Source organism: Gopherus flavomarginatus, chromosome 10 (assembly GCF_025201925.1).
Source record: "Gopherus flavomarginatus isolate rGopFla2 chromosome 10, rGopFla2.mat.asm, whole genome shotgun sequence".
Classification (NCBI taxonomy): Eukaryota; Metazoa; Chordata; order Testudines; family Testudinidae; genus Gopherus; species Gopherus flavomarginatus.
Genome location: NC_066626.1, coordinates 71,333,597 through 71,361,333, shown reverse-complemented (window position 1 = coordinate 71,361,333; position 27,737 = coordinate 71,333,597). Strand labels below are relative to the sequence as shown.

General features: G+C 44.0%; 1 protein-coding gene across 3 annotated transcripts in view; it reads right to left on the bottom strand.

Annotated features, from left to right (window-relative positions):
- MYLK (myosin light chain kinase) overlaps positions 1–27,737 on the bottom strand; it is a 344,254-nt gene that overhangs the window by 78,845 nt on the left and 237,672 nt on the right. For all 3 annotated transcript variants that reach the window (XM_050916915.1, XM_050916916.1, XM_050916917.1), the window contains 4 exons: positions 23,749–23,829; positions 22,531–23,390; positions 9,022–9,138; positions 8,162–8,248 (listed from right to left, as the gene is read on the bottom strand). In XM_050916915.1, the coding sequence (XP_050772872.1) occupies positions 8,162–8,248; positions 9,022–9,138; positions 22,531–23,390; positions 23,749–23,829 (1,145 nt within the window). The remainder of the gene's footprint in view (positions 1–8,161; positions 8,249–9,021; positions 9,139–22,530; positions 23,391–23,748; positions 23,830–27,737) is intronic.

Below are 27,737 nucleotides of genomic sequence, written 5' to 3'. Positions count from 1 at the left end.
CCAGAACACAGCCCTGCTTTTGGGAACACTCTACATGTCAGCATGCAATGGGTGGGGCATGAACATCCTGGGAAAAGGGGTGGAGTGAGGGAAGCAGCTTGGAGTAGCTTACTTGGACCCTTAAAATGCCCCCTACTCCCTTAGGGAGTGAAGACAATCCTCATTGCAACAGAATTGTCCTCTCCTCTACCCCTTGCTGTATCTGCACAGTGCCTGGGGCCAGTTACTTGGACAGGGAATGGGATCTGCTCTTTAGGGCAAAATTCTACATCCATTTCGGATGCACACATCTCTGCTAACACATTTTGCATCCCCTAAGAACACAGATCTCCCACTGCTGCCTGTTGGAACAGCAAAATACCAGATTTGATATTTTTCCTGCATAATTTTGTCCTAACCTAAGGGTATCTGATTTCCCAGATCCAGTTAGGTTTCCCCATCCTCACAAGAAGAACGACGAATCTGTAACTGGGCAAATTTTATATAGAGGTAAAAGAACTTGAAAGCGTGACACAGCAAATGGATGTAGAAGCACTTCATTTCATAAGGGAGAAATAAGCATTAGTGGCCACGGTTTGTACTTACACTATAGTAATAAATCACAAAAGTTGTCGTTCCATCTTGACAAGGAATGGATAACAGTGAATAACCTGAAGTGTTTTATGATTTGATTATATACCTCCCAAACCAGACATGTCAAGTCTGGTTCTTTAATGTGACATTTACCTAAAATGGCTCCTACAGACTTGGATTCTCAGACAAGGGTTTTTTTTAATTGAAGAGCAACTAACAGAACTATGTGCTAATCACTTGGTCATCGACTGCTGATTTTTCCACAGTAATTAAAATGCCCTGAATCCTCCCTGCTCTGGAGATAAATATGTAACATGATAAAGAACCCCTGACACATTTACATTTATGACATAGTCTTCCAATGATGCCGCTGCTCAGCATTCCATCCATGCAACAGTGATGCTGAGAAATCAGATCTGGTAAGATAAGGCTACAGCCTTCCAGAGGATTTATTCTGGATAGTGTTGTGATGACATTTTATTAACAACTGTCAGCAAAAGTAAGCATAACATTTGTCTGACGTGAAATCAAACAGATTTCATGTAGTAGCAGGAATAAAGATTTATTTCAGCAGGATACCAAATACTTTTAAATACTGTAGTTCCTGTTACTGGGCCTGTTCCTTTCCAAGTAAATAAAATCAATACACAAGATATTTTTTCTGACAGTACAATGCATTTTTCACTGAGCAGAGGGAGAAGTTGTACCTGATCTGATTAATCTCTGTGTTAAATCATCCCTTCAACATGTATCATGTAAATGGGAGCTAGAGGTGTAATACGTGCAGTTGAGATGGGAGAATCCAATACAACCAAATGGAATTTACTTCATCTGCTGACAAGAGTTAGTCACCATTCCCTAATATTTAGCTTAAAACGGTGCAGTGAAATATGCCTACAGAATATAGCAGGCATTACTTTCAAGACATTCACAAGTGTGTCATTCTTCTCATACACCTCAGTTTCGAAGATGTTAAATTCTAGAAGACCATTTCACAATGCATCAGTGTCTGGATCACTGCATTACTCATTGTGAGCTGCATGCAGTTTGTTCCCACTATAACGGAGTTGTGTTGTTGCACTGTTAAGCCCTGGTTCAATCACAATCCCTCTGCAACCGCTTCCAGCTGTTATCACACATTTCTTTTTGGTTGATTCTTTTGATATTTCATAAAGGTAATGTTTTCAGAGAGCAGACACGTTCAGCCCTGAAAACCAGCTCTGGGACAAGTGCTATTTTTCATGATTTTTAAAATTAGCTCACTCTGGAGAGCGACTGTGATATAGTGGACCAAGGGAGCACAGGCCTGAGAGTTAGGAGACTTAGATTCTAAGTCCCACCTTTGCCACTGGTTCATTTTGTGGTCTTGGGCAAGTCACTTAAGCAATTTTTTTTTAAAGAAGCTAACTATTTTGGACTCCCTACATAGGACACTTTAAAGGGGCCTCAATTTTAGATACTACTGGGTACTCACCCTCTGAAAATCCATCCCTTTAAGGACAATTAGAGTTGAGTACCAAAAAAATCACTAGTCAGCTTTGAAAATGGTAGTCTTAAACTTCCCTGCCTCAGTTTGCCACTCCATAACAGAGGACAACATTCTTCTTGATAGGGCGGGTGAGGACTGAAGTTCATAAAACACCAGAGGTGTAGACCAAGATTTTCAAAGCCACATTGGACATCTGGATGCCCAATTCCCATTAATTTTAATGGTAATTAGTTGTCCACATCTTTTTTGGTGGATTCTCAACTGGTGGCCCATGCATTATCCATTGACAATGTGACTGCTCCAGCAATGCAAGGAACTGTACATAAACTCGGCAACCTTCCTATTCTCCAGGGTCTTGTGTGCTTATTGACATGTGCGAGGAGTGAATGCAATACATCACTATTCTGATCTGGTAGTATTTTACAGGCTAGCATTTTGTTTAGGCCAGAGGAAGTGAAGAATCAAACCAAATGAGAAAATGGCTCTTGTTCCAGGAGCATAGGGAACCCATGACACATTCTTTTTAAACCACACGATGAGCTGCATGAGGTTGAGGGTGGCTGTTGACATTGGCCAATTGTAGCACATATTATCAATATTACAAATGTCACTGGTTGCTTTGTCTACGGGGTGTTTTTTACAAGATACTGGGCAGGATTGAGGCAAGTCCTTGATCTCGGACCACTGTAATTTTCATTCCACAACTACTGCCATGTTAGGAGAACCTCCCTTACAATCTTTAGCCCAGTGGTTAGGGTGCTCTCCTAAGGTGTAGGAGACCCAGGTGTCACAGAGTCACCGGGCGATGCTCTGGAACTGCTCCCCACCAAGCCAGGCAGGACTTTGGGGAGCCTCCTCTCCCTTGGAGCAGACTTGTTCAGGGCAAGAAGCTCACACGTCTTCACCTCCTGGGTCTCTCCTTGGAGCATTCAGCATCCTCTGCCCCTCCGTGCACTTCCCACAGCGAGCCCGCCTCAGTGGGGTCCTGGGGAAGCCACCGGGTCCTGCACTCCCATTTCGCAGTCAGACATGACTCTTAGCCAGCCAGTAAAACAGAGGTTTATTCGATGACAGGAACAAGGTCTAAAACAGAGCTTGTAGGTACAGAGAACCGGACCCCTCGGCCGGGTCCATTCTGGGGGTCAGTGAGCCAGACCCCCACGTCTGCCCTCAGCCAGCTCCAGACTAACAACCCCTTCCAGCCCCTTCTCTCTGCTCAGCCCCTTTCCCGGGCCAGGAGGTCACCTGATCTCTTTGTCTCCAACACCTTCAGCTGGCACCTTTGCAGAGGAGGGGCCCAGGCCATCAGTTGCTAGGAGACAGAGTGCCAGGCATTTAGGTGCACTGGCCCTTGCTCTGCCAGATACTTAAGAACGGCCATGGGGACACTGAGGCACCAACACAGTATTCAGAGAAAACATTAAGAACATTCCCAGTTCGTCACACCAGGTTCAATTCTTCACTCTGCCTGATGTCCCCAAGGAATTTGAAGTTTGATTTCCTATACTGCAGGAGAGCATCCTTGTCACTGGGCAATGGGATATTTTTGGTATGGGTCTGTCTCAATCTCTCCTGTTGAAGCTCTTCCACTTTTTATAAATAATTAGTCATTAGAACAGGGATGTGAACTTGGGTGTCCCTAGGCAAGTATCCTAACTACCCGGGTACAACATTGCGCTCACTTTCTCTTTACCTGATCAAATGGCCTTGCCTTCATGAATGAGTATTACCTGCCAGTATGAATGACAATTTATAGTCATTAGGCCAGGGATCCACTTATCAAAGCTAGTGGGACATTCGTTATGCTCAGATATAGACATTCACATAAAATTGGACCAACTAGCACATTTCCCTTTGACATGATGGGTTTTTTTTTAAATTACTTTTCAATAAACTTGCAAGTAAACCCATCTTCAAACAATGCAAATAACACAGAGTTAACCCAAAAATACAGCTACGGGCAGGGTACAGATAGTCTAGGACTGAGGAGGCGACATGGCCCGGAAGAGACTGGGACCTATTTAGACTGGGACCTCTTACTTTATTGGCATTCTTGAAGGACACTCATAGTTGTAATAGTGATCCTTTAAAAAGGTATACACACACACACACACACACACACACACACACACACACACACACACACACACACACACACATCATTAAGTCCATTATCTTTCAGATGGCAATGCTTCTTACTAGTACATTATCTGAGCGGGATTTCAGCTCACGGCTGAGATGGTAAACGCTACTGAATTGGTTTTTATATTAAGTATGTCACCACAGAGGAACATAAACAGGAATGTCAGGAAGATAAGTACACACCCGATGAGACTTAAGGCTGAGATGTTCAAAACTGCCAAAGGGATCTGAATATCCAATTCCTTGTAAGTTTCTTTTCTACTGAAGGTAAAGTATAAGCTGATGGTCCTTCTTAACTCTTCCTATTCCCTTTAAGGCCAGATACTCAGCTGGTGTAAAGCAGTGTAGCTCCATGGAAGACCATGGTGCTATGTGAACTTGCACCCAGATCAGGATTGAATACTAAGGGAAGGATCCTCAAGTTGTTGTGTTTTGGTAGATACAGTGCAATGTGCAAGTCACCTTTAAAGAAGAACATGTTTATCTGCAGGCAGGGAGCAGCACTTAGAGTACATTTTTAGGATTCATGCACAGTGTGTATCATGACAACACATTTTGAGGTTACATGGTAAACACAGCCTTGTTATGCATCAACAATCCAAAAGGTGATGTTCATTACTATACTTCCAGTGCAGAACCAAATTGTATTGGGCAAGTGTACAATAAGCTGTAAGTACTCCATTTACCAGAAAAGCAGACTATTATTTAAAACAGATGATTATATTATTTTGTGGCTCCATCAGACACACCTTACACAAGGAAACATCTTAAAGACGACGACACGATTTTTGCATTTAAAGAGAATCTTCTCTCTACAGCTTCTTTAAGAGCTTAATATATTAAACTTCATTTCAGGGAGACACCATATGTTCTGCTACTCTTTCTTTTAAATGTAGCAGTGCCACTTGAAATAAAACACTGTATATTACCACACTGGCACTTTTCTCCTTAACCTTGCTGATATATGCAGAGTCGCAAGTGTGTTGTCACTGCAAAGAAATGTAGTGCATGTGTACAGTGGTTTCCGCAGGAATTGAAATTAGGGTGGGTGTCAGGACCAATGAGATATATAAAAGAGATATGAATAAAGTAAATGTTTTGTTAGGATGATGCAAATTTAACATAAGAATAATGCAAGTTACACCAAAACACATAACAGGTCTAGATTTCTAAAAAAATATAATTTTTTGAAAAAGTATTTAATTTAAATTGACTTTTGAAAAGTAAGCCGTCATGGGATAAGAGGGAAGTCCTCTTACGGATCAGTAACTGGTTATAAGATGGGAAACAAAGGGTAGGAATAAATGATCGGTTTTCAGAATGGAGAGAGATTAATAGTGGTATCCCTCAGGGGTTGGTACTGGGACCAGTACTGTTCAACATACTCATAAATGATCTGGAAAAATGGGTAAACAGTGAGGTGGCAAAATTTGCAGATGATACAAAACTCTTCAAGCTAGTTAAGTCCCAGGCAGACTGCAAAGAATTACAAAGGGACCTCACAAAACTGGGTAATGGGGCAACAAAAATGGCAGATGAAATTCAGTGTTGATAAATGTAAAGTAATGCACATTGGAAAACAATCTCAACTATACATACAAAATGAAGGAGTCTGAATCAGCTGTTAACACTCAAGAAAGAGATCTTGGAGTCATTGTGGGAACATCCACTCAGCGTGCAGCAGCAGTCAATGATTCCCAACATTCTGTTTGCTTTTTTAAAAAGAACAGGAGGACTTGTGGCACCTTAGAGACTAACAAATGTATTTGAGCATAAGCTTTTGTGGGCCCACTTCATCGAATGCATAGAATGGAACATATAGTGAGGATATATATATATATATATACACACACACACACACACACACACAGAGAACATGAAAAGGTGGGAATTGCCCAACCAACTCTAAGAGGCTAATTAATTAAGATGTGCTATTGTCAGCAGGAGGAAAAAAAACTTTTGTAGTGATAATCAAGATAGCCCATTTAAGACAGTTTAACAAGAAGGTGTGACGATACTTAACATGGGGAAATAGATTCAATGTGTGTAATGGCTCAGCCATTCCCAGTCTCTATTTAAGCCTAAATTGATTTTATCTAGTTTGCATATTAATTCAAGTTCCGCAGTTTCTAGTTGGAGTCTGTTTTTGAAGCTTTTTTGTTGCAAAATTGCCACCTTTAAATCTATTACTGAATGGCCAGAGAGGTTGAAGTGTTCTCCTACTGGTTTTTGAATGTTATGATTCCTGATGTCAGATTTGTTTCCATTTATTCTTTTGCATAGAGACTGACTGGTCTGGCTAACGTACATGGCAGAAGGGCACTACTGGCACATGATGGCATATATCACATTGGTAGATGTGCAGGTGAACGAGCCCCTGATGGCATAGATAATGTGATTGGGTCCTGTTATGGTGTCACTTGAATAGATATGTGGACAGAGTTGGCATTGGGCTTTGTTGCAAGGATAGATTCCTGGGTTAGTGTTTTTGTTCTGTGGTGTGTGGTTGCTGGTGAGTATTTGCTTCAGGTTGGGGGGCTGTCTGTAAGCTAGGACAGGCCTATCTCCCAAGATCTGGGAGAGTGAGGGATCATCTTTCAGGATAGGTTGTAGATCTTTGATGATGCACTGGAGAGGTTTTAGTTGGGTGATGAAGGTAACGGCTAGTGGCGTTCTGTTGTTTTCTGTGTTGGGCCTGTCTTGTAGTAGGTGACTTCTGGGTACTCTTCTGGCTCTGTCAATCTGTTTTTTCACTTCAGCAGGTGGGTATTGTAGTTTTAAGAATGCTTGATAGAGATTCTGTGGATGTTTGTCTCTGTCTGAGGGATTGGAGCAAATGTGGTAGTATTTTAGAGCTTGGCTGTAGACAATGGATCGTGTGGTGTGTTCTGGATGGAAGTTGGAAGCATGTAGGTAAGTATAGTAGTCAATAGGTTTCTGGTATAGTGTGGTGTTTATGTGGCCATCATTTATTAGTACTGTAGTGTCCAGGAAGTGGATCTCTTGTGTGGGTTGGTCTAGGCTGAGGTTGATGGTGGGATGGAAATTATTGAAATCATGATGGAATTCCTCAAGGGCTTCTTTTCCATGGGTCCAGATGATGAAGATGTCATCAATGTAGCGCAAGTATAGTAGAGGTGTTAGGGGATGAGAGCTAAGGAAGCTTTGTTCTAAATCAGCCATAAAAATGTTGGCATACTGTGGGGCCATGCAGGTACCCATAGCAGTGCCGCTGACTTGAAGGTATATATTGTTCCCAAATGTGAAATAGTTGTGGATGAGAACAAAGTTGCAAAGTTCAGCCACCAGGTTTGGCATGTAACTAGTTCAAAAAACTGGGGACGGTGTTGGGGAAATTCACGGGGGATGTACACCCCCGGTAGGAGGGGTGTAGGGAAATCACTGCATGTGCATCTCATTGATATACACTAGAAATTTTTCCAGGTTATGGCTAGTGACAACTGTCATTTCAATTAATGCTCCAACAAACCGAACCTTATTAACTTGAAACAAAAAGTGCACAAACCCCACAATCCAACTCAAATGGAGAAAAACTGAGCAGACTATGGTACTGATGACATTTTATTCAGGTTACAGGGTCACCTGCAGTACCCTCTCTTCTCCGTACAGGAAATAAAATGTGCCTTGAATCTGCAGTGATAGTAAACCTTTTGAGAATTTCCAAGTTCCTTTTAGAAAGCAGTCAGAAAATAATCTGTGTGGTAAGTATACTGCATCATGATGGGAACTGAGTGGGACGTGTCAAACACTGTTGCCTCTCCCCTCCATTCTCCCTAAGGCACAAACTCTCAATTCGCATGACCTGCACGGAAGGGTTAAAGAAACAACACAAGCTGCCTGCCTTCATTACAGTGCTTGTACACAGGAAGTACCATCGAAGCTCAAGCACTCATAATTCCAGTGAAAAGGAAGTTGTTAAATCATTACACCACTTACTCTCTGTTGCAAGTACAGGAGGAAGCGAGCTCTTTGGCTTTTTGGTCTTCTTCTCAGCAGACTTTGGGGTCTTTGTAGGTGAGGGATCTGAAATTTAAACAAAAGTAATAATAAAATATTCATCTTATTTAAGAATTGAGGGGGAGAAGAAAATCTCCCCCTCCTTCATCATAAATTTGTTTTTGGTCTTCCTGCAAAGTTGGGGAAAACTGTTGGTTTGCACATTGTTTACACAGGATTTACTGCTCACAGTTGCTGGGGAACACCAAGCTCCAAAGAGAAGAGGGACCAACAAGGAAGGCAAGCTCTCTGCAGTTCAGAAGCAGCGGCACTCGGGACTTGACAAAGCTGATACAGTTAACTGCTCCAATTAAAGAGGACAATGCCAAGGATGACTGGCCTTTCTTAACCAATGAGAAGAAGGGGGGTTGTGCCTGAGCTGCTCTCTGCACAGCTCAGGATGGAGGGCATAAACCAAAGAACTTAACCAAACTTTAACCAAAGAAACTCTGATCACCTATACATGGACTGACAGAATGGAGAGAGCTTAGAGAGGCAAATCCTCATAGGCCCAGCAACACTCTACACTAACTGTTCTAAAATCATTTTAGAAACCCAGTGGCAGCAGGAGCAAAGAGGGATTAGACCCCAAAGCAGCCCCATTGCTCAGCTCCCTGTTGGTTCTCGGCTTGGGCTGTCTGTTGTGGGGATTAAGTTACAATTTTTCACAGAAAGAACGCACGGAGGAAGAAGGCAGCTATTTTTTGCCATTTAGTGAGGGATGAGGTTGGGAAAGAGCACGTATAGAAAGAGGGAGGGAGTTTTACTGAAGGAGTTTCCCTATCAGGGAAAGTACTTACCATCCATCAACACTTTGCAAGCACATTCAGCTCTCCCTGCTGCATTCTCAGCTATGCATTTGTACTGGCCCACATCTTCAGGAAAGGCCTTGTCAATGGTGAGTGAGCACAGTGACCCTAACACAAAGGAAAGAGAGGTCAGAGACACATTGCATTTTGCAAATTCTGGAAGTACAGTGTTGCTAGCAGTGATGGAGCAGAGTGGCTGAACTGTACTGGCAATGCTGAGTTCTGTAGGAGATCACAGTTCCTTAAATGTCTCTACGCTGGAAGATATGTTTCATTAAACTAGGAGGCCAATTTTCAAATTCACTGGAGTGATGAACACCTTATATATGAAGGCTGAATTAAGTGAATTACTCTGGATTTTCTAAGTAGGACCGAGGCACCTAAAATGGATTTTCGGTAGAGATGCACGCAAGAACAAGATACAAACCTTTGTTAGTAGTAATAATTATTTGTATTATAGCAGCACCTAAAGGCTCCACCTGAGATTGGGGCCAGATTGTGCTAGGTGTTGTACAACTAGATAACAAGGAAATGGTCTCTGCCCCAAAGAGCTTACAGTCTAAGACTGCGGACAACAGGACCTCTGCAAATTGATCAGATGCAGGCTTTTTGTTTGGTCTCATCTCAGTATCCAACGGTGAAAATGGGTAACCTAAGATAGGTACCTAAGCTTGAAAATAATACTGCAAAAGTCACTTTCATTTTGTTGGCATGGCTCAAAGAACAAGTGTAATGGTAGCTCTCAAAAAAGAAAAAGGCCCATACATCAGCACTATCAAAAGGTATTGCTGCAGCAAATGCATTCCTAGAGGAAAATGTACAAGACTTGGTTTCAATCGGGTCACAGAGACAGAATGCAGGATTCCACCTCAATTCTGTTGTGACCATGGAATTCTAACCCAAGGGAAACGAATTTCCTGTTTAAAACATGCTATTCTTCTGTGAACCAAGAGTCTGTTTCCAATAGGTGGAGGCTGTACCAATGACTTACTCAGTCCAACTCTGGGCACATCCTTCCTTTCCCCACAGTTCATATGCTGCTTTGGTGCTTTTAGAGTGACAGCCCCCTGGTTAAGGCAAAATCCAAATACAAGCAAGCAGCTTTCTCAGCTCAGGTGAAAGACAGGGCTTGCTTCTTTCCTTCTTCTCTCTTTGGGTAGCACAGCCTGAGCCCCTAACACACCCGAGTACAAATTCTGGGCCTCCAGCCCAACAGTGCTTGATTGTCCAAGCCTCTTTTGTCCTCTATTTATCATTCCTGGAGTCTCATGTCCTACTTCCTCTTAGGCCTCTCCAGTTATCTTGGACACTGACTACCGTACCATTCTCCAGCACCTCCTACTGGTTGATCTCTTTCTCTGGGTTAAGTACAGATTACCTCTCAGCTCCCAGCAGGCCTGCCTCTTGATCACACACATCCCTATCTCATGATCTGAGAAGGAAAACAATCACAGGTGAAACTGAACCCAAACTCCCTTAGAAGTGTGACAGGAATATCAGAGATTACGGATTTCCCAGGGATACATAAAGATTTGGCTTCTGGTCTGATGCAACAACTGAACTCTTCATACAGAGAAAATCTCCCTTTTTAAAAGGGTATGTCGATGTGAAGCAAAATGAAATGTAATGAGACTGTTCTCAACGCAATTGCTTTGTGAAGCAAGCATGAGCAGGAGGACAATGATTTTTTTTTTTTGGACTCTCAGCTAGATTGGAGAAATGGACTAAAATTCAATTCCCCCCCCCCCCCCCGGCTCCACAAGGAACAAAATGAAAATTATTTCTGCTGAGAAAGGCTGGCCCTCTTAGTCACATAGTATATAGGCTCTGTCAGTCACAGGAAAAGAAATGCGTGTCTTCCCCGACATGACTTATCTCAATAATCAGGTCTGAACTCAAAATGCAGCATGAACAGCAAATGGAGGAGAAGCATTAAAAAAATGCTCTCACAAGCAGCTTGCAATGACATACAACGTTCAAGGCAGTCTTTTCTAATTCATAGACAAAGTCTGAGTGGATATTAAGAGTAATTTCAAATAATTCAGAGAGTTCTAAAACTTGCATAAAAAAGATAACACATTCGCTCACAGAATCACCATTATTCAAACTTAAACTAGGAAACAGACACATATAAGGTGGATTGTTACACACCTTACTAAAACGGACTACAGTTAGCTGTACAGGACACTGAAAATATGTCATTTATCCTTCTTAGAAAGTTAATTCCTTAAGAAAAATGCTTCCCTATTCAACATACAAATAGAAAGTTCCTACCCGGACCAACAGATCATTCCCCATTATTAAAATACTAGCTATACACAAATCCTCAGGATTTCTAGTAACAATGCTGCATGTGCCACGTGGTGTATAACAATCTTTGTTAAAATGCTTTTAAAATCCAGCCCTTTTACGGCTACAAGGAAATGCTTTTGTTGCACCAACTTTCAGTCTCACAGCAACTGCAGAAATAGGTACCAATAGCATTCATAACCGACGAGCTTGAGGGTCCACAGCAAGAGTTGAATTAAGCTGCTATGTCATTCATGTAACTGCTCAACAGCTCTGAGATGTTTCATTTGCTCCATTCATCTCAGCTAGGCTAGACTGAAAAGCCCTATGCTATCAATTTAAACATCAACATTGTTAACTATTTCATTGCTCATCATTTTAGTTGAAAACATCTGTATTTCTATTAGCAGTTCTGGGGTTCTCGTTAGAGCTCGTTTAAATGTACTAAATGCAAAGCAGGGTCCAAGTTCATTGTTTAATTAGCATGTGTCATGTCCCCTGCTCATTAATTTTCACTTACTACAGCCCAGCAAATAAATGGAGTACTAACATAGGGGCAGTAATAAAGGGCCACCTTTACTCGTTAGCTAGCTCAGTAGTCCCATGGGAATCAATAGGATCACTCATGGATTAAGGTGCTACCCAGTGTAAGTAAGGATCTGACTCACAGAAGCGAGGTTTCCCTGCCTGTTGTAATTTGTAGGGCAGTAATGCCTACAGGCCCCAACTAAGACTGGGGTGCCATTGTGCCAGGCACGGTACAAACACAATGAGAGATAGCCCTTGCCCTGAAAAGCTTACCATCTAGACACCACAGGTAAAGGGTGGGAGGAGAAAGAGATGCACAGAGAGGTCAAGTGACTTGCCCACAATCACACAAATCTATAGCAGAGCTGGGAACAGAATCTAAATCTTTGGACTCACAGTCCAGTACCCCATCCACCAAACCTCATTTCCTCTTTTATAAACTAAGTTACCTAATGTATACTGTAAATACTCTCCTGGAAAATATTTTCTCACTTAATGTCTAGGTTTCGGTCTCCCCTCTTTGCTTATAGAATTTAATACTGAATATTTATATGTCCTTGTAGTGGGGTGGCTGCCCCACTCCTGCAGAACAGGGGTTGAAAGCAACCCTGGAGAGGGGCTGTGGCTGGAAAAACGTTAAAAGCAGCCAAGCTAGGCTGAGGGGAAGCAGTCACAGCTGTGGCCAGCTCAATCAGGGCCCTGCTGGCCCTTATAAGAGGGCTGGGGGCCAGGACCTGGAGGAGTCTCTCTCCAGCCTTGGAGGGAGAAGGACCTGGCTGCCTGGGAGCTCAAGGAACAGAGCGGGGCTGAGGAAAGGCAAGAGAGCTGGTGAGCTCCAGCTGGGCAAATCCCCAGGCTGCAGGCCTTGGAAAAAGGCCAAAATGGGTACTGGGGTTGCAGAGGCTGCTGCCCGGGCTTAGGCAGAGGCAGCTGGTCTGAACCCCTTGCCAATGATGAGTAGCCATTACAGACTGCCATTTGCCCTAGTGAGTGGGGGCTAGATGATGACTGGCAGTAGCCACTGAGGCAAGGTGGGTTTAGAGGGCTGGGGGAGACCCAGAGTGTGGGGGTACTGCTGGGGCAGAACCCCAAGGTAAAGGGCACCGAGGTCTGGGAGGGACATGGGGCCAGCGGCAGGCGAGACACGGGCCTGCAGCGGGTGCTCCAGATGCTGGAAAAGAACGAATTCCCAAGATGACAAGCAGGAGGTGCCACGCCAGTGAGTTGTCACCTCACTACAGCCCTTAACTACAAAAACAAAAAAATCTGATTGGGTTCAACAGGGACAGAAACACAAACAATAAACCCCAAAACTTTCCGAAAGACCTGTGTTCAGTGATCGAGGGCTATATTCCATTCCCTGGGCTAGGAGGCCAAATGTCTTCCAATGAAGTATTTGGTATTTCCTCTGCAAAAGCCCTCCGTGACCTCTTGCACAGAGATTATTTTCTCATAGTTCTGAGAAAGCTCAGCCTGGTGATTCCAGCTGGGTATTTTGAATCTTGGCACTTCACAAATCCCTGCTGAGTGAACAACTTCACAATGAATTTTGTCCTGCTCAGATTTGTTTGCAGTAATCAGCCAATTGAGACAAACCCTACAGCTCGCACATCAGCGCTATGGAGAACCACTGCCTCTGAGGATAGTGCACATGCAATAGAGCTCATACAAATGGTCTGGATGAGACATTTTCAGGGACTACCACTTGGTGCTCTGTAGTTGTGCTATGGCAGGGTTAAGGAAGATGTAAGCAGACAGTTTACAGGAGGTTCAGGTTTAAACACAAAACCCCTTTTTGGGGTTTTGGGCCTATTTCAGGATTTTGTGGTTTAACCAAAATAGTGCAAATGTAGCAAAATACCGCTGGCTGCTGCATTGCTTCCATGAAGCTCTAGTCAGCAAGCTCCAGAACACACAACAAGAATACAAACTAACAACCACCATCTCTTGTGTCCAATTCCTTGTCCTGACTCCGAGTCAGGGAACCCCCTGACTCCTTATCTCCCATGGGAGTAAACTCAAATCAGATGATGAAGTTCTTACTAATCCATTAGTAACTAAGGATGGTGTTAAATATCATTCACTCAGGATAAACATTTTAAAATCAGCATGCCCAGATAACTTGCACCCAAAATCCTAAAAGAGTTGGCTGAGGAGATCAATAGAATGAGTATGTTCATTTTTAATAAATATTGGAATAGTGGGGAAATTCCAGGAGACTGGAAGAGTGCTAATACTGTGATAATATTCAAAAAGGACAAGTGGGATGACCTGGGTAAAACTCTGGGCAGGTTAGCCTAGCATCAATACCAGCACAATATTGGAAAAACTGATATGGGATTCTACTGATAAAGGATAGGAATATAATTAACACCAGTCAACATGGTTGTATGAAAACTTGTTCTGATCAAACAAACATAATTTCATTCTCTGAAGAGACTATAAGCATGGTTGATAAAAGTAATTGTGTAGATGTAATATACTTACACTTTTGTAAGGTATTTAACTCAGTACCACATGAGATTCTGATTAAAAAGCTCTCTCTATAAAATATCAATAGAGCACATAGTAAATGGATTAAGAATTGCTGGCTGACAGATCTCAAAAAAGTCATTGTTAATGAGGAATCATCATCGAATGGGGGTGTTTCTAGTTGGGTTCTGCAGGGATTTGTACAACAGTTTCTGGAATTAAATATAATATCACTGCCGATAAAATTTGTGGATGACAACAAGATTGGCAGAGTGGTAAATAATGAGGAGGATGTGTCAGTCATACAAAGCGATCTTGCCCATTCAAACAAAATGTGTTTTAATACAGCTAAATACCGTGTTATACGTCTGGGAGCAAGGAATGCAGGCCACCATCTACAGAATGGAGGACTGTACTCTGGAAAGTAGCAATGCTGAAAAAGATTTAGGAGTCATTGTGGACAAGCAGCTGAACATGAACTCCTGGTGTGATGCTATGGCAAAAAGGGATAAGGAGATCCTTGGGGGGCAGCGGTAAAGAAGTGATTTTTACCTCTGTATAAGGCATTGGTCAGACCAGGTCATTTTATTTTGTTGGAGGAATAGGAACCACAATATGGTGGGGGTGGAAATCATATATAAAAGGACCATTTGGGATAATTTAGCAGAACTGTGTCATGGCCTTTTTGAGATTCTGCAGTTGCTTTTCTTCTGACCTTTCCTAGAGTGTTCAGATTTATGGAGTGTCCTAATTCATGATGATGGGTTTCCAGTCAGTTCCTGGAGGTTACACATTTTGAGGCCTAAGATGTCAGATATACCAAAGGAGCTGTAGTGTTTTTAATAATACATATAGGACATCAGATGCAGTTATTCGCTAGGCACAAGAAAATGCACCTGCAGGGAGGTAAAATCTGTGGTGTACAGGTGTGGAATTATCCTCTCAAAATTTTTGTTTGTTTTGATAAAGGAAGGATTTTATCCAAAAAGTCATGGCAGGCACTGGTTCAGCAGACGGACATGCATGATTGACAGGAGGGCTTAGAAGAAATGTTAAGTCACAAAGAAATTGTTAAAGGCATTATTGCTAACAAGATCAACAATAGTTTATGCTGTCCCAACGCCAGGGATGGGAAAAGAACACTAGCACTGAAGGAGCTATGTTCTGGGAAAAGCAACAGGAATTCTGGTGCACAACCCCATATTTGCTTGGTGAATGCCAAGCTGCACTGTTGTCACCTGATGTAGGCCCAGGTAGAAACAATGATCCTTCAGGCCAAGGTTGTGTATAGGGTCTGATGCTGGCAGACCAAGTGCCAGTTCTTGTCAAAGCTTTAGACCTCAGCTGAGCAATGACAAATTCATTGCTGGAAATCTGTTTCACCTTTGTGTTAGGATGGTTAAGATGGGTATTGGAATTATAAGTGTGTTTAGTGGTTAGATGTTACACAATGCTTATAAATTGCTACATGTATTAATCTCAATTGCAATATCTTTATCATATGCTATAAGGAAATGCTTGCTTGGAAACTGAACTCAATCAGGAGGGACTGTCTTCTAACCATCAAGAAGACCTAGCAAAACTAAATGGGCCATTGTGGGACCTCGCATTCAGAGACATTGTTAATTGCCCCTACACACCCCCAAAGAGATTACATGCAAAAGTGCTCGTCCCATCAACTTGAATTCTGGAAGAAGGATATAAAAAAAAAACGCTGAGAAGAAAATCTCTCTCTCTCTCTTTGGCTGTTTGGACTCTCACAGGGCTGGAGCTATGAAACTGAAGCGGAGATCCCCGGAGTCAATCTGGATTAGCCCTCAAAGACATTCAGTGCTGCTGACAGATTGCTACAATTCTGTCACCTTTTGGACACAGACTGAAATTGATTTGTTTATATGTTGCCTGCTTTAATTTGTAAATAACTCTCATTTCTTTTTCCTAGTTAATAAATCCTTAGTGGATTTACTATAGGATTGGCTACAAGCATTATCTTTAGTGTGAGATCTGAGGTGGGGTAAGTGACTGGTCTCTTGGGACTGGAAGCAACCTGAATCTTTTGTGATCTTTGATGTATAGCAACCAACTATCACTAAGTGCAGCTTGCCTGGGAGGCAAGATAGTCCCTTTGGGCATTCCAGTCTGTCTGTAACTCCATGGTGAGACTGGTATAGTGCTTCAGGAGTTCACATTTGTTATTGAGTTGGTGAAATCTAGATATAGAACCTATCACCAATTGGGGTCTCTGCCCTGCTTTTTGGCAGTCTGCCTTGAGGTTGGCATTCACAGTTGTGAACCATTTCAGGGAGTGAGACAGGGTCATTCCACAGTGGTGGCGGTGCACTTGGGCAGAAATTGCAGAGTACGTTAAATCAGAATTTAATTACAAAGGCAAAGCACCCAGCTGTGACATAGACCAATTTTGCATCTCTCCTCTCCAGCAACGACCCATTTCAATGCTCCTTTCATCACCTTCTCGCATAATAGTCTCTGTGCCTTGCGGTTATTAGTACTATTGTGGTAGTGCTTAGGAACCCTAGTCATGGACCGGGATCCCAGTGCACTAGGCACTATACACACAGAACAAAAAGATAATCCCTCCCCCACGTAGCTTACAGTCAAAGTAATTTTGTTCCATGCTGCTGCTCTCCATAGAATCATAGAATATCCAGGTTGGAAGACACCTCAGGAGGTTATCTAGTCCAACCCCCTGCTCAAAGCAGGACCAATCCCCAGACACATTTTTACCCCAGTTCTCTAAATGGCCCCCTCAAGGATTGAGCTCACAACCCTGGGTTTAGCAGGCCAATGCTCAAACCATTCAGCTATCCCTCCTCCCCAATCTGTCCATCCAGGATCTAGCACTCTGACTTTCAAATTCCCCCTAATAAGTCACCTAAAAAAGAGAGAACGTGCTCACACTTTAACGTGAACTAAAATCAGATGTCTCTTAACTACACAGATGTACTTATGTCTAACCTGAGTAACATTTCCCACCTCCTGGGTATCTTTTCTATCAGTTATTTATTTAAGTTAAGTTATGATAGACAAAGAAAGGTGCCTATCCCAAGTGCTAAGACAACCGAACCTTTGACAGGCTTTTAAAAGCACAAACTGTAATTATGAAAAGAAAACCAGCAGTGACCTCCACCACATGCAAATAGCAGCCAATCAAATCTGTTGCTAAAAGAAACATTGGAGATCCTGCCTCACCCTCCCATAAAAATTATACCTCAAGTATCAAATGCACCCATCCCTAAAAAACTAAACCTTGCAGCTTGTTCTTTGGGGAAGCATTCTTCTAACAGCATGGAGACAGGCAGTTAGTATGAAGGTGCCTAAGTTGAATAAGAAAAATAAAATCAGTGATGACGTTAACAGTTTTGATGCTGGGATGGAAGGAAGAGCCAGTGTTCTTAGATACAGTATGTTGTGATTGTGAGATAGTGTCCAATATTATGCTGTCCAGGCTCTGGATTTTTATAGCTAACATGGGCTTTAACCTAGAGAAATATTTTGGAAGCCTTATTTAAGAATTGGTCCATGACTTTGTCACAGTCTTAAGTACAGAGGGCCAGGGCCTGAAGGGGGTTCCTTGAGCAGAGTGTTATCTCTTGTTTGCTGGAGACGTTAGAATCGAAATGGGATTTGGAGCTTGTGTTCCAGTTTGCAACCCTCTAAGGTTTGGGGAAGTTTGGATCTAGATTCAAAGCTTCACTGCTTGGGCCCATCACTCCTGCTTGCCGGTGGGATGACTTGGTTTAGGGAGAGCTTACGAGGTTAGCCTCTTCAAAGAGGAGGGAGACATTTCAGTAGAAGGGTGTTTAGCAGAGGAAAGGGCTGATTACAAATAGGGGACAAACACAGCAGGGGAAGTTCCTTCCAAAGGATTGTTACACTCAGGTGGTAACAATCAGATCACTGGTATGACCTAGACGTCAGAAGAGACTGGGTGTGTGTAAGATACATACTTTTTAACCTGGAATTCCTAAACCAATAAATCACTGGCATATGGCAGGTGGCCATGTTACTTTACTTTCCATGTGCTTGCCTCAGTGGTAAATTTGGCCACATGGGAGGTCACATAACTTAAGCGAAGCTGCAACCTCTTTGGCTTTCCACTAACGCTGGAGCGTTTTAATTTGGTTTCAGAAAAGCAAAAATGTGGCATTGTGCCAGGTTCATGTGTTACTGATGCTGCATGCTTTGTGAGCAATCAGCCCACATCAATGAGAACAGGTGGGCGCTATGCAAAAGGGCAGTAAAGGACTCTCTCCTTCTGGCAGTAGGTTATTCCAATGCAGCCTTAGATCCTGATTCATTAACGAGGTGCATGCCATTTCTGTGACCTTCACAATGAAGCTACAGTATCGTGGGATACATTTTACGGTATTCTTTCCCAGAGATCTCCTTTTCTACCACTGATGGCCATCAACTAAAATGTTGCCATCAAATCTAAGGGTAGTATACATTCCAAAGAGAGGGAGAAATATTGGACAATAGGCTCAATCCTGCTTCCACTAGGATTTTTACTGTTGAATACGATGAGAGCTAGATGATACCCTAGCACTCAAAAATAGCTTTGCAGGAACTAAGCCCATTAACGTGAGCTAGGTTCCTTTGCTGTTAAGTCCTCTCCTCTACATTGCATCAACCTTCTTTTAGCTGAGGATGGCTGAACAGGATTATCTGCAGAGCCCATTAAATGCTGCTCATAGATTGGCAGAAGGTCTTGCTGCAGGACGACAAGGTGCCAGGAGGGAGCAGGCTGCTTGTTCAGCACTTCCAGTCCCAAAGACTGGACCTGGGTCTTCAGCATGGTAATGCAGAGTTCTAACCTGCAACCAGTCCAGTCTGTTGCTGTTTTATGCGTATAAGCTAGAGATGGAAGAGACCTATTGGGTCACCTAGATTAACCCCTTCTCAGTGCAGGACTGTTTCCTATTGTTATTTATATTCTGGCAACTTCTAGAAGCCCAAACTGAGATCAAGGTCTCACGATATAGAGTTAAGAGACAGTCCCTGCCCAGAAGAGTTTACAGTCTAATTAGGCAAGACCGACAAAGGGTTGGAGGAGAAATAAAGGCGCAGAGAGATGACATGATACGTCCAAGGCCACACAGCAGGTCAGTGAACAGAACCACGTCTCTTGACTACCAGCCCAGTTCCCTGTCCACTGACCCACGCTGCCTTTGTACACTTACTACTGTTACATCCAATCTGGATTTAAAATGTGGTGGGGTCCCCCACTTTCTCTGGGAGATTATCCCATAGGACAACAGAGCTCACTGTCAGGAATTCTTTCCTGATATTCAACCTAAATTTGCCCTTTCTTACTATCTACCTTGAAGCTGCTAGTTATATGTCCTTTTAGCATGCTAATTATTTCCTCTCCAGTCTCAGTGTTTACATCCTTCAAATATTTACAAAACCTTATTAGTGGAAAAAGAAAAGAAAGCACCAAAATAATTGGCACTTGCTTTGAACGAGGATCATGAAACTCTAGTTATTTAATTCACAGCAGGCAATGGAAGCATCTCACTGCAGAACAGCAGCACAACTTAATCCCCACCACCACCACAAGCTCCAAAGCCAGCTGATGTTGATTCGAAATTTACGAGTGGGTAGCTTCCAAAAGCCAAACAAGTTAAAGATGATACCAAGGAGCTAATAGTATTACTACTACTAGAACATAAAGGCGGTGGCCCTGATTTTTAGAAATATTTAGATATTGTTCCAATCAGCACTGCATTGTCTAACTGAATTAGGAACCTAAGTCTCTTTCAGTGAGATTTAGACTCCGAAGTGCCCAATTCACTTTGATTCTAAGGACTTGTCTACACTGCTCCGCAGTTCAGACAATGGAGGTGTGAATAGCAGCATGCACCTAAGGATGCGTTGTCACTCTGCCAACAGTACTGCAGATGCAAACTAAAAGGTTCATTGTTCGCGTTAACATAGCGTTCTTCAAACAGGGCTACATTCATTTGAACTGGGAACCTGTTAGTACACGCCGCAGCATCCATACAGGGAGTTACTGAGCAGCACTTTGGTGTGTACTGCTGTTCACATCCTCGAAGACCAAACAGTTTGGCAGTGTGGACAGAGCCTTAGTCATAAGCTCCTAAGTCACTTCAGTGTAGCACTGCTGAGCAGACCAATGCCTAAATATCTTAAAAATCTGGGACGGAGCTCCTGCTCCTTGCAGTGTGGCCATCTCTAAATGTTGTACTTTTCCTCTCATCATAAACTTTTCTTTTCAGTCTCGTGGCAAGAACTTGCCCTATTGTGAGCTCATGACAAAATATCAGCCATGTGGCACCACAACTCAATGCTGCTGCACCAGCCCTATTACACTGGGGGGCTTTAACAACCCATCAGCCAGGCTAGCTGACAGGCCAACATCAGCATCATTACTCTCCCTGGAAAACCCGGACCATAGGGAGCCCTAGTTAGTTCTGGTTTCTAGCTTGACCCACATATCATAACCCCCATTTCCTTTATAACATTAATACTTCTTAGTACTCCACCTCCATCAGGCAAGAAAGCAACTTCATGCAGAAAGAGCACTGTGACAGTAAAACCGGGCCCAGCAGGCTCCAATGCAATTCAGAAAAATGATTGTCTGGGAGAGAGATTTGCACTGTCAGGTTGTTTGCTGTAATTCTGCATTGGGTTGTGGTGAGCGGGTAGGGGGTGGGGTGGGTTGGGGAGATGAAACACTAATTGCAGCCAAGGCCAGAGTTAAATCCCTGCCACCTGGGCTTCTTTCTGCATAAGCAGGGATTCAGCTCAGGATGAGGGTTATTCAAGGCTGGCTTCCCTCCCTTTCAACCCCTCTCACACCTACATGCACACACCATACCTGTGCTGCACTAAGTTGAGACACACCCGCTGACAAGTAGGGCTGATGCTTGTCAGTGAAATTATTATACCATTTCAGGTACATGCAAGAAGTCATGCACTTGGTGCATCTTCCACGCCATCTAACTACTGACACTGTGCCCATCACTGTGGCATCGAAGCACCAACCTGGTAGCTATGTGAAGACAGTGCTACCTCTGCAAAACGTCTAGCTCCCACTGGCTTAAAATAAAGGAGTCCAGAAGTTGCTCGTGTGTTCAGATCATTGTGCAGTAACTTGTTGCTTTTGATGGACCACCTAGGTATGGTATTTTGGTTCTGATTTAGTTTCATTATTGTGAGTTAGCTATACAGTGAAACATAGATAAGAGAACAGATACTGTAGAAGGCTGAGTAACTTATTACCACAATCACTTTTTTTGCTATGAGTTCCATAGGACCATGTCATTTTCTGCACAACACCTAAAGGTGCCTTATGAAACCAACAAACAATGGCTTCATTCTGTGTTACTGATATTACATTTTCCTATTTTTGTCCCCTGCAAAATGTGTTGTACTAGAGACAACAGCCCATTTCATACTGTACAAAACCAGTTCAAGACAGTCTGTTTATTCAGTATGCAGAACATAGCAAAGGAATGATTCTGATAATTTGACAACACTGTGTTTAAGGGTCTTTGCCAAATTCTGATCCATTTCCCAGAGCTATGAAATAGCTTAATTAATTTAGAAACTTTCAAGCTAGTTTTCTGGAATGCTGAAAAATCTTGCACGGTATTGGTATTATTTCAAGTGGTATAACATCAATTAAATACATCTGAGTTAAATGCACTGGGAATTAAATCTCTCAGCTCTGATCTTGGAGGCTGCTTTATAATTTGGAGTTGTAGCAACTTTTTACAGTTCAATCCCCCCCCTTCCTCTCATGTGTCTGAGCTCAATTAGAACCAGCCTGAAAAATTAACATACATGAGATATAAATCAAAATTTACAAACCAGCAATAATGTTATTCAGTTTTTCATTGTTATAAATCCTTTAAGTTCAATTTAAATAAACACCATGTACGGAATCCTTAAACACTGTTAACAATATAAACAGCATTTAACAAGAATGCAAGATGTTCAGTTTTATAAAAATCTGCAAGTTGTTAAAGGGGAATCTACAGGAAACGTCAAACAATGCTGTTCATTGTGCACGCCACTGAAATAACAAGACTGATGCATCTGGAGTCAGTTACTCGCATAGCACTCAAATAAAGTATTGCATTGCATTTAATAAAGTAAACATTATTAATCAAGAGGTGGATGGAACAGCGTGCCATCCAGTTGGTGTGTTATTCATTTAATTACCTTCTTGAGAGATGACAATGAACTTTGATGATTTGATGGCTTTGCCATCTAGAGTCCAGGTGACAGCTGCAGGGGGATCAGAGGAAATCCGACATTGTAACACTAATTTTTCACCATCCACTGCATGAGTATCCTGGAGCTTCTCTGTAAATGATGGTGCCATTCCTTTGCTGTCGACTTTCTTCTCAATTATTCCACCATCTACCATCGAGCACCCATGTGCACAGTTTGTGTCATTCTTCTCCTCCTCTTTCACCTCTGGTTTAGCATGCTGAGCTTCAGAGTTGGTGCTGGCATTCTGAGCCACAGAATTGGTGCTGGTGTCCTGAGCTTGGGTATTGGTGCTGCCATTCTCAGCTGGTGGCTTCTTCTTCGAGCCAAGCACAGATCTGAAATCTGGGGTGGCTGGTTTAGGGGGTGGCACCTTCTCTGGCAAGGAGACTTTGGCGGTGCCCTTCTTGGCCAGCACCGCACGGAAGTCCACCTGCTGAGGGCTGTGAACTTTCCTTTCCTCCTCCGACAAGGTCTTGGGCTTGACCTGCCGCTGCAGGTTAGCGCGGAAGTCCATTTGCTCAGCTGGGATTTCTTTCAGCTCCTCCTCAGAAAAGCTTTTAGTGTTGACTTTCTTCCCCAAAATGTCACGGAAATCGAGCTGCTCTGCTTCCTGCTGCCGGAGCCTCTCTTCCGTGTGCTCCCGGGTTTCCACTCGTCTTTTGAGTACCCCTCGAACGTCTTCTTGCTCCTCCTCAGATGGTCTGGTCTCACCACCACTCTTTCTGAAGCCACTGATTCTGCCGAATGTTAGTGCACCATGATCACCACCATCTCTTTGTTCTCCAGAGCAGGCTGGTTCCCTACCACTGTGATCAGCAAAAGAAAACAGAAAGACAGCCAGGAAAGGGGCTGGTTTAAAATGTCAGGGAACAATCTCAGAGAAAGGATGAAATGTGTTTATAGAAGGGAAGTTTGATTAGAGGAGCACACTCCATTAGTTTATTGCATCAGTGATGACTTCAGGAGCCATATATGGGCACAAACAAAAAAGATCTCTACACTGGCTTGGTACAATATGCTTCAATTGTATGATGAAAACAATTTGTTGGGTCACATTTGGGGATTAGGTTGAAATGCAGCCAGCCTGGGTCTGGAAGGCCAGAGAATTAGCAGAGCAAAAATAGACAGAACCCACCCATGCAAGTCCCTGGGAACTGTACTCACTCTCTGTGCATTTCTCCTCCGGAAACTGAACTTTCTCTCAGCATCAGAGACACCTGGCAGCTGCATTCTCCAACTTGGTTCCTGAAAAGTTTAAGTGAAATCGGAAGAGTAGGATATTCCTCACCCCCACCTCCAACAGCATAAGATGCTTGAGCTAAATTGTTTGTGTTCCACTAAAATACATCAAACCCAGTGTGTCCCTCTCCTTTTCTGAGCTCAGTGTCCTGGTGGATGGCTAAGTTGGTTTAGGTTACTATTTGTCTGGATGAATGGTATCTCCAAAAGCTGTTGCTAATTGGCTGTTGCTTGCATTATGGAATGAACAAACACTCCCACCCGCCTTCTTAAACCAAAGCACACTTAAAGAATGAAACAGCCCCACACAAACAAGCTAAAGAAAAACAAATATAAAGCTGGAAAATCTAGGCAGAGGAAGAGGCTATTTTGCAATGTTTAAAATCTTTCCAACTCTGCCTTAGTGTTTATATGTTCAGATCCAAGCTTTTAATTTTCCTAACGCTAAGACAGTAAAAGCAGGGTCTCATTCCCCCTTGCCCCTCCCCAGCCAACCAGTCAGAACACTCAATCCACATGGATTGCTCCAGCCTGTACATGTTTATATTAAAAAACATAAAAGTGTCACCATATATGGTGCTGAGCCCTTATTCTTCCTTTTGCAGAGGAATGCCACAGATGCCTTTTGTAAATGGCTCCCATTAAAGAAGTTATTAGAGTGCTTCCCTCCCCCACCTATGCTTCTCCAGCAGACATAATATCCTCCTAGCTGCAAATGGTTCATCTCCACTTAACTTAGGAGACTTCAAGTGCTAAAGTTCATGTCCCTGGCAATAGTACAGTCATCCTGACTGCACCTTGTGTTGTCAAAAAACAACAACAAAAAACAAACAAAAAACCCCACATTAATCAATCCTTTCCAATGATTAAAGACCACAGAGATATTTTATTGGTGGGTGGACTTTTGATCCTTTCCAGTCTAAGCAAAAACTTACAACTGGACTGGAAACTCCTCTTGGATGGATTTTTTTTTTTTTTAAACAAAGATGATGTATATCATTGGAAACATTCTCAGGTATGTGCATGTGAAAGTAGAGGTTATTTTTTCCCAGCTCTTCCCTTTTCAAAAGGCTTTTATTTAGTAAGACCACCACAGGACCCCCTTTGGCCCATTATGCACTGAAGTTTTAAATATGGATTTTAAAATAGTTTCTGGTAGCTCAGGTTAAACAGAGTTTGCCTGGCCAATTTTTCAACAGAATTAGAAAATGTTTTCCTAGACAAGGCCCTGTTTATACAAACATCTTTTAGAATATACTACAGTATTCAACATCAATGCCCCAAGCCTCTGTGACTTACAACAGTATAACACAGTGGTTAGAATCAATACCGAAGGTCCAGCACAAGGCTCTATTTTTATAATGGTAATATATTAGACTGGAGGGGGAGGAGAGGGGGAGAGCGGGGTGCGGACTCCAGGAGGGAGTTTGGGTGCAGGAGGGGACTCTGGGCTGGGGTAGGGTTGGGGTCCTGGTGGCACTTATGGCAGCTCCCAGGAAGTGGCCACCAGGTCCCTGCAGCCCCTCGGTGCACGGGCGGCCAGGGAGGCTCCACGTGCTATGCTCGTGCCCGCAGACACCGCCCCCACAGTTCGCATTGGTTGCAGTTCCTGGCCAATGGCAGCTGCGGAGCTGGCGCTGGGGGTGAGGGAAATGCGCGGTGGTTCCCTGACCACCCATGCACCTAGGGGCTGCAGGGACCTGGCAGCCGCTTCCAGAACCCACAGGGAGTAGCGTAGCTAGGAGGGAGCGGGGGAGCAGCCGCTCCCCAACTGAGCACAAGTTGCACCTTGGCAATTTCTTGGCGCCTTTTTACTCACCTGGGGGAATGATAAAAAAAGGCACCACCTGCTGCGGCACTGAATTTACTCACCTGGCAGCGCTCCGGGTCTTCGGCGGCATTTTGGCAGCGGGACCTGCAGCGCCGTCGAAGACACCGGGAGCAAGTGAAGAGAGTGCTGCCAGGTGAGTAAAAGCCTCACAGTGGGTGGCGCCCTTTTTTTTTTTTTTTTTTTAATTGTTCCCTGTGTTCCCTCCACCTGGCTACGCCACTGCCCACAGGGAGCCTGCCTTAGCCCCAGGGCCCCGCTGCACCAACCGGACTTTTAACGGCCTGGTTGACAGTGCCAACAGGCAGGGCCGTCCCTAGCTATTCTGGGGCCCTACGCAGTGGGGCTGGGACAGGGCAGGGGAAAGAGGCAGGCAGGTGCTAGAGCAGCACACAGTTGTGCAGGGCACCAGGAAATTTGGTGCCTCACGCTTCCTGGTGCCCTATGCAGCTGCACACTTTGCGTATGGGTAAGGACGGCACTGTACGCAGCTGCAAAGGGCACCAGGAAATGTGGGGCACCAAATTTCCTGGTGCCCTGAGCAGCTGCATGCTGCTCCAGCCCCTGCCCTCCTCTTTCCCATGGCCTCCGCCCCAGCCCCGCCTTTTCCCACCCCTACTCTGCCCCTTCCCCAAAGCCCCTGCCCTCGCCCCCACCTCCCCACTCCCCTGAGCTCTGCAGTAGGGCCGGGCCTGCACTCACTGGCGGTGGAAAGTGCAGGGACCTGGCCCCAGCCACGCTGCTGGTGAGTTCTGGGAGACGGTTCCGCCCTGCTCCTAAGCCAGCCCCCCACCATGGAGGCCCGGGGACAGCTCCCTAACCCCCGCAGAGGAGAGGCCTGGGGCCCCACCCCCAAGGGGGCTGCATAGGGCCCCAGAATAGCAAGGCATGGCCCTGGCTGCATACTTTGTGCAGGCATAGGAACAGCCCTGCCAACAGGAGCTGTCAGGGTCCCTTTTCAAATGGGCACTCCAGTCGAAAATTGGATGCCTGGCAACCATACTTGGGGGAAGGAGTGAGCAGGGAGGGGACCTCAGGGGAAGGGGCTGGTTGGGGTTGGAAGTGGAGCATGGGTGGGGCTTCTGGGGCAGGAGGCCGAGCAGAGGCAGGCCTCTGGGTGGGCCCATGGCCCGGGTATGCCCAGCCTCCCCAGATGGAGGAGTCACAAGCCGCCTATGGTCCAACCAATCCTAAAGAAACCACTGCTTGACGCTAGAGACCTTGTAATCTACTTCCTAGCGGCCAGTCTTCCTTTGGAAGCAAGCGAATTAAGAAAACAGGAGAACAGCAACAGTCTCCAACATCACGTGTTAAGCTGCTAGTGTACTGGATTCCTCTCAACCGGGCTCCAAGCCAGGCATGGTACTGGGACGGCACTTGTTGCACAGTGGATAAAGCCCTCCTGTTGTTCACAGGCCAGGGGCAGTACTTCTGTGCTCATATTAATGGACCTTTTTGCAACATCTGATACCCAAATAATATTCCTTTCCCACCTCCAAGATTTCAGCGTGAATGGAAACACTCTGAAATGTTGCAGGCCCTTTCTTCAGACTAGTGCCAGAGGAACCATGAAAGTCACTCCCCACATGAGATAAATGACCCTGGACCTCATCATTTTCATTACTGAATGCAGAACCCATTCATTACTTCAGCATAGCTTTCCTTCTACAAGTTTTTCACACATGCAAAATAAACAAAGTAAAGAAAAAGTCCTATAGACTACCCAGCTGTTTCTCCTACGGTCTGGGAATGGAAGAGGGGGCAAAAGGGAGAGAGATTTCTATTTTTACATACTTGGGAAGCGTTCGGATACTATGGTGATAGTGGGCCACATAAGTGCTTAGATAGATAAAACCATCCTGAGGCAGTTTCCTAAATCTTTTTTTATGATCTACAAGTTCTAGCAAATACCTGGGATTTGGGACCACTGGCTTCACGCCTGGACTCTGCCGCTGCTTCACTGTGTCCTTGTCCAATTGCTTTAACTCTCTGAGTAAAATCCTGGCTCCAGTGAAATTTATGTGCTTTTTTACCATTGCTTTCAATGGGGGCAGGATTTTACCTTTGTGCTTTAACTTCACCATCT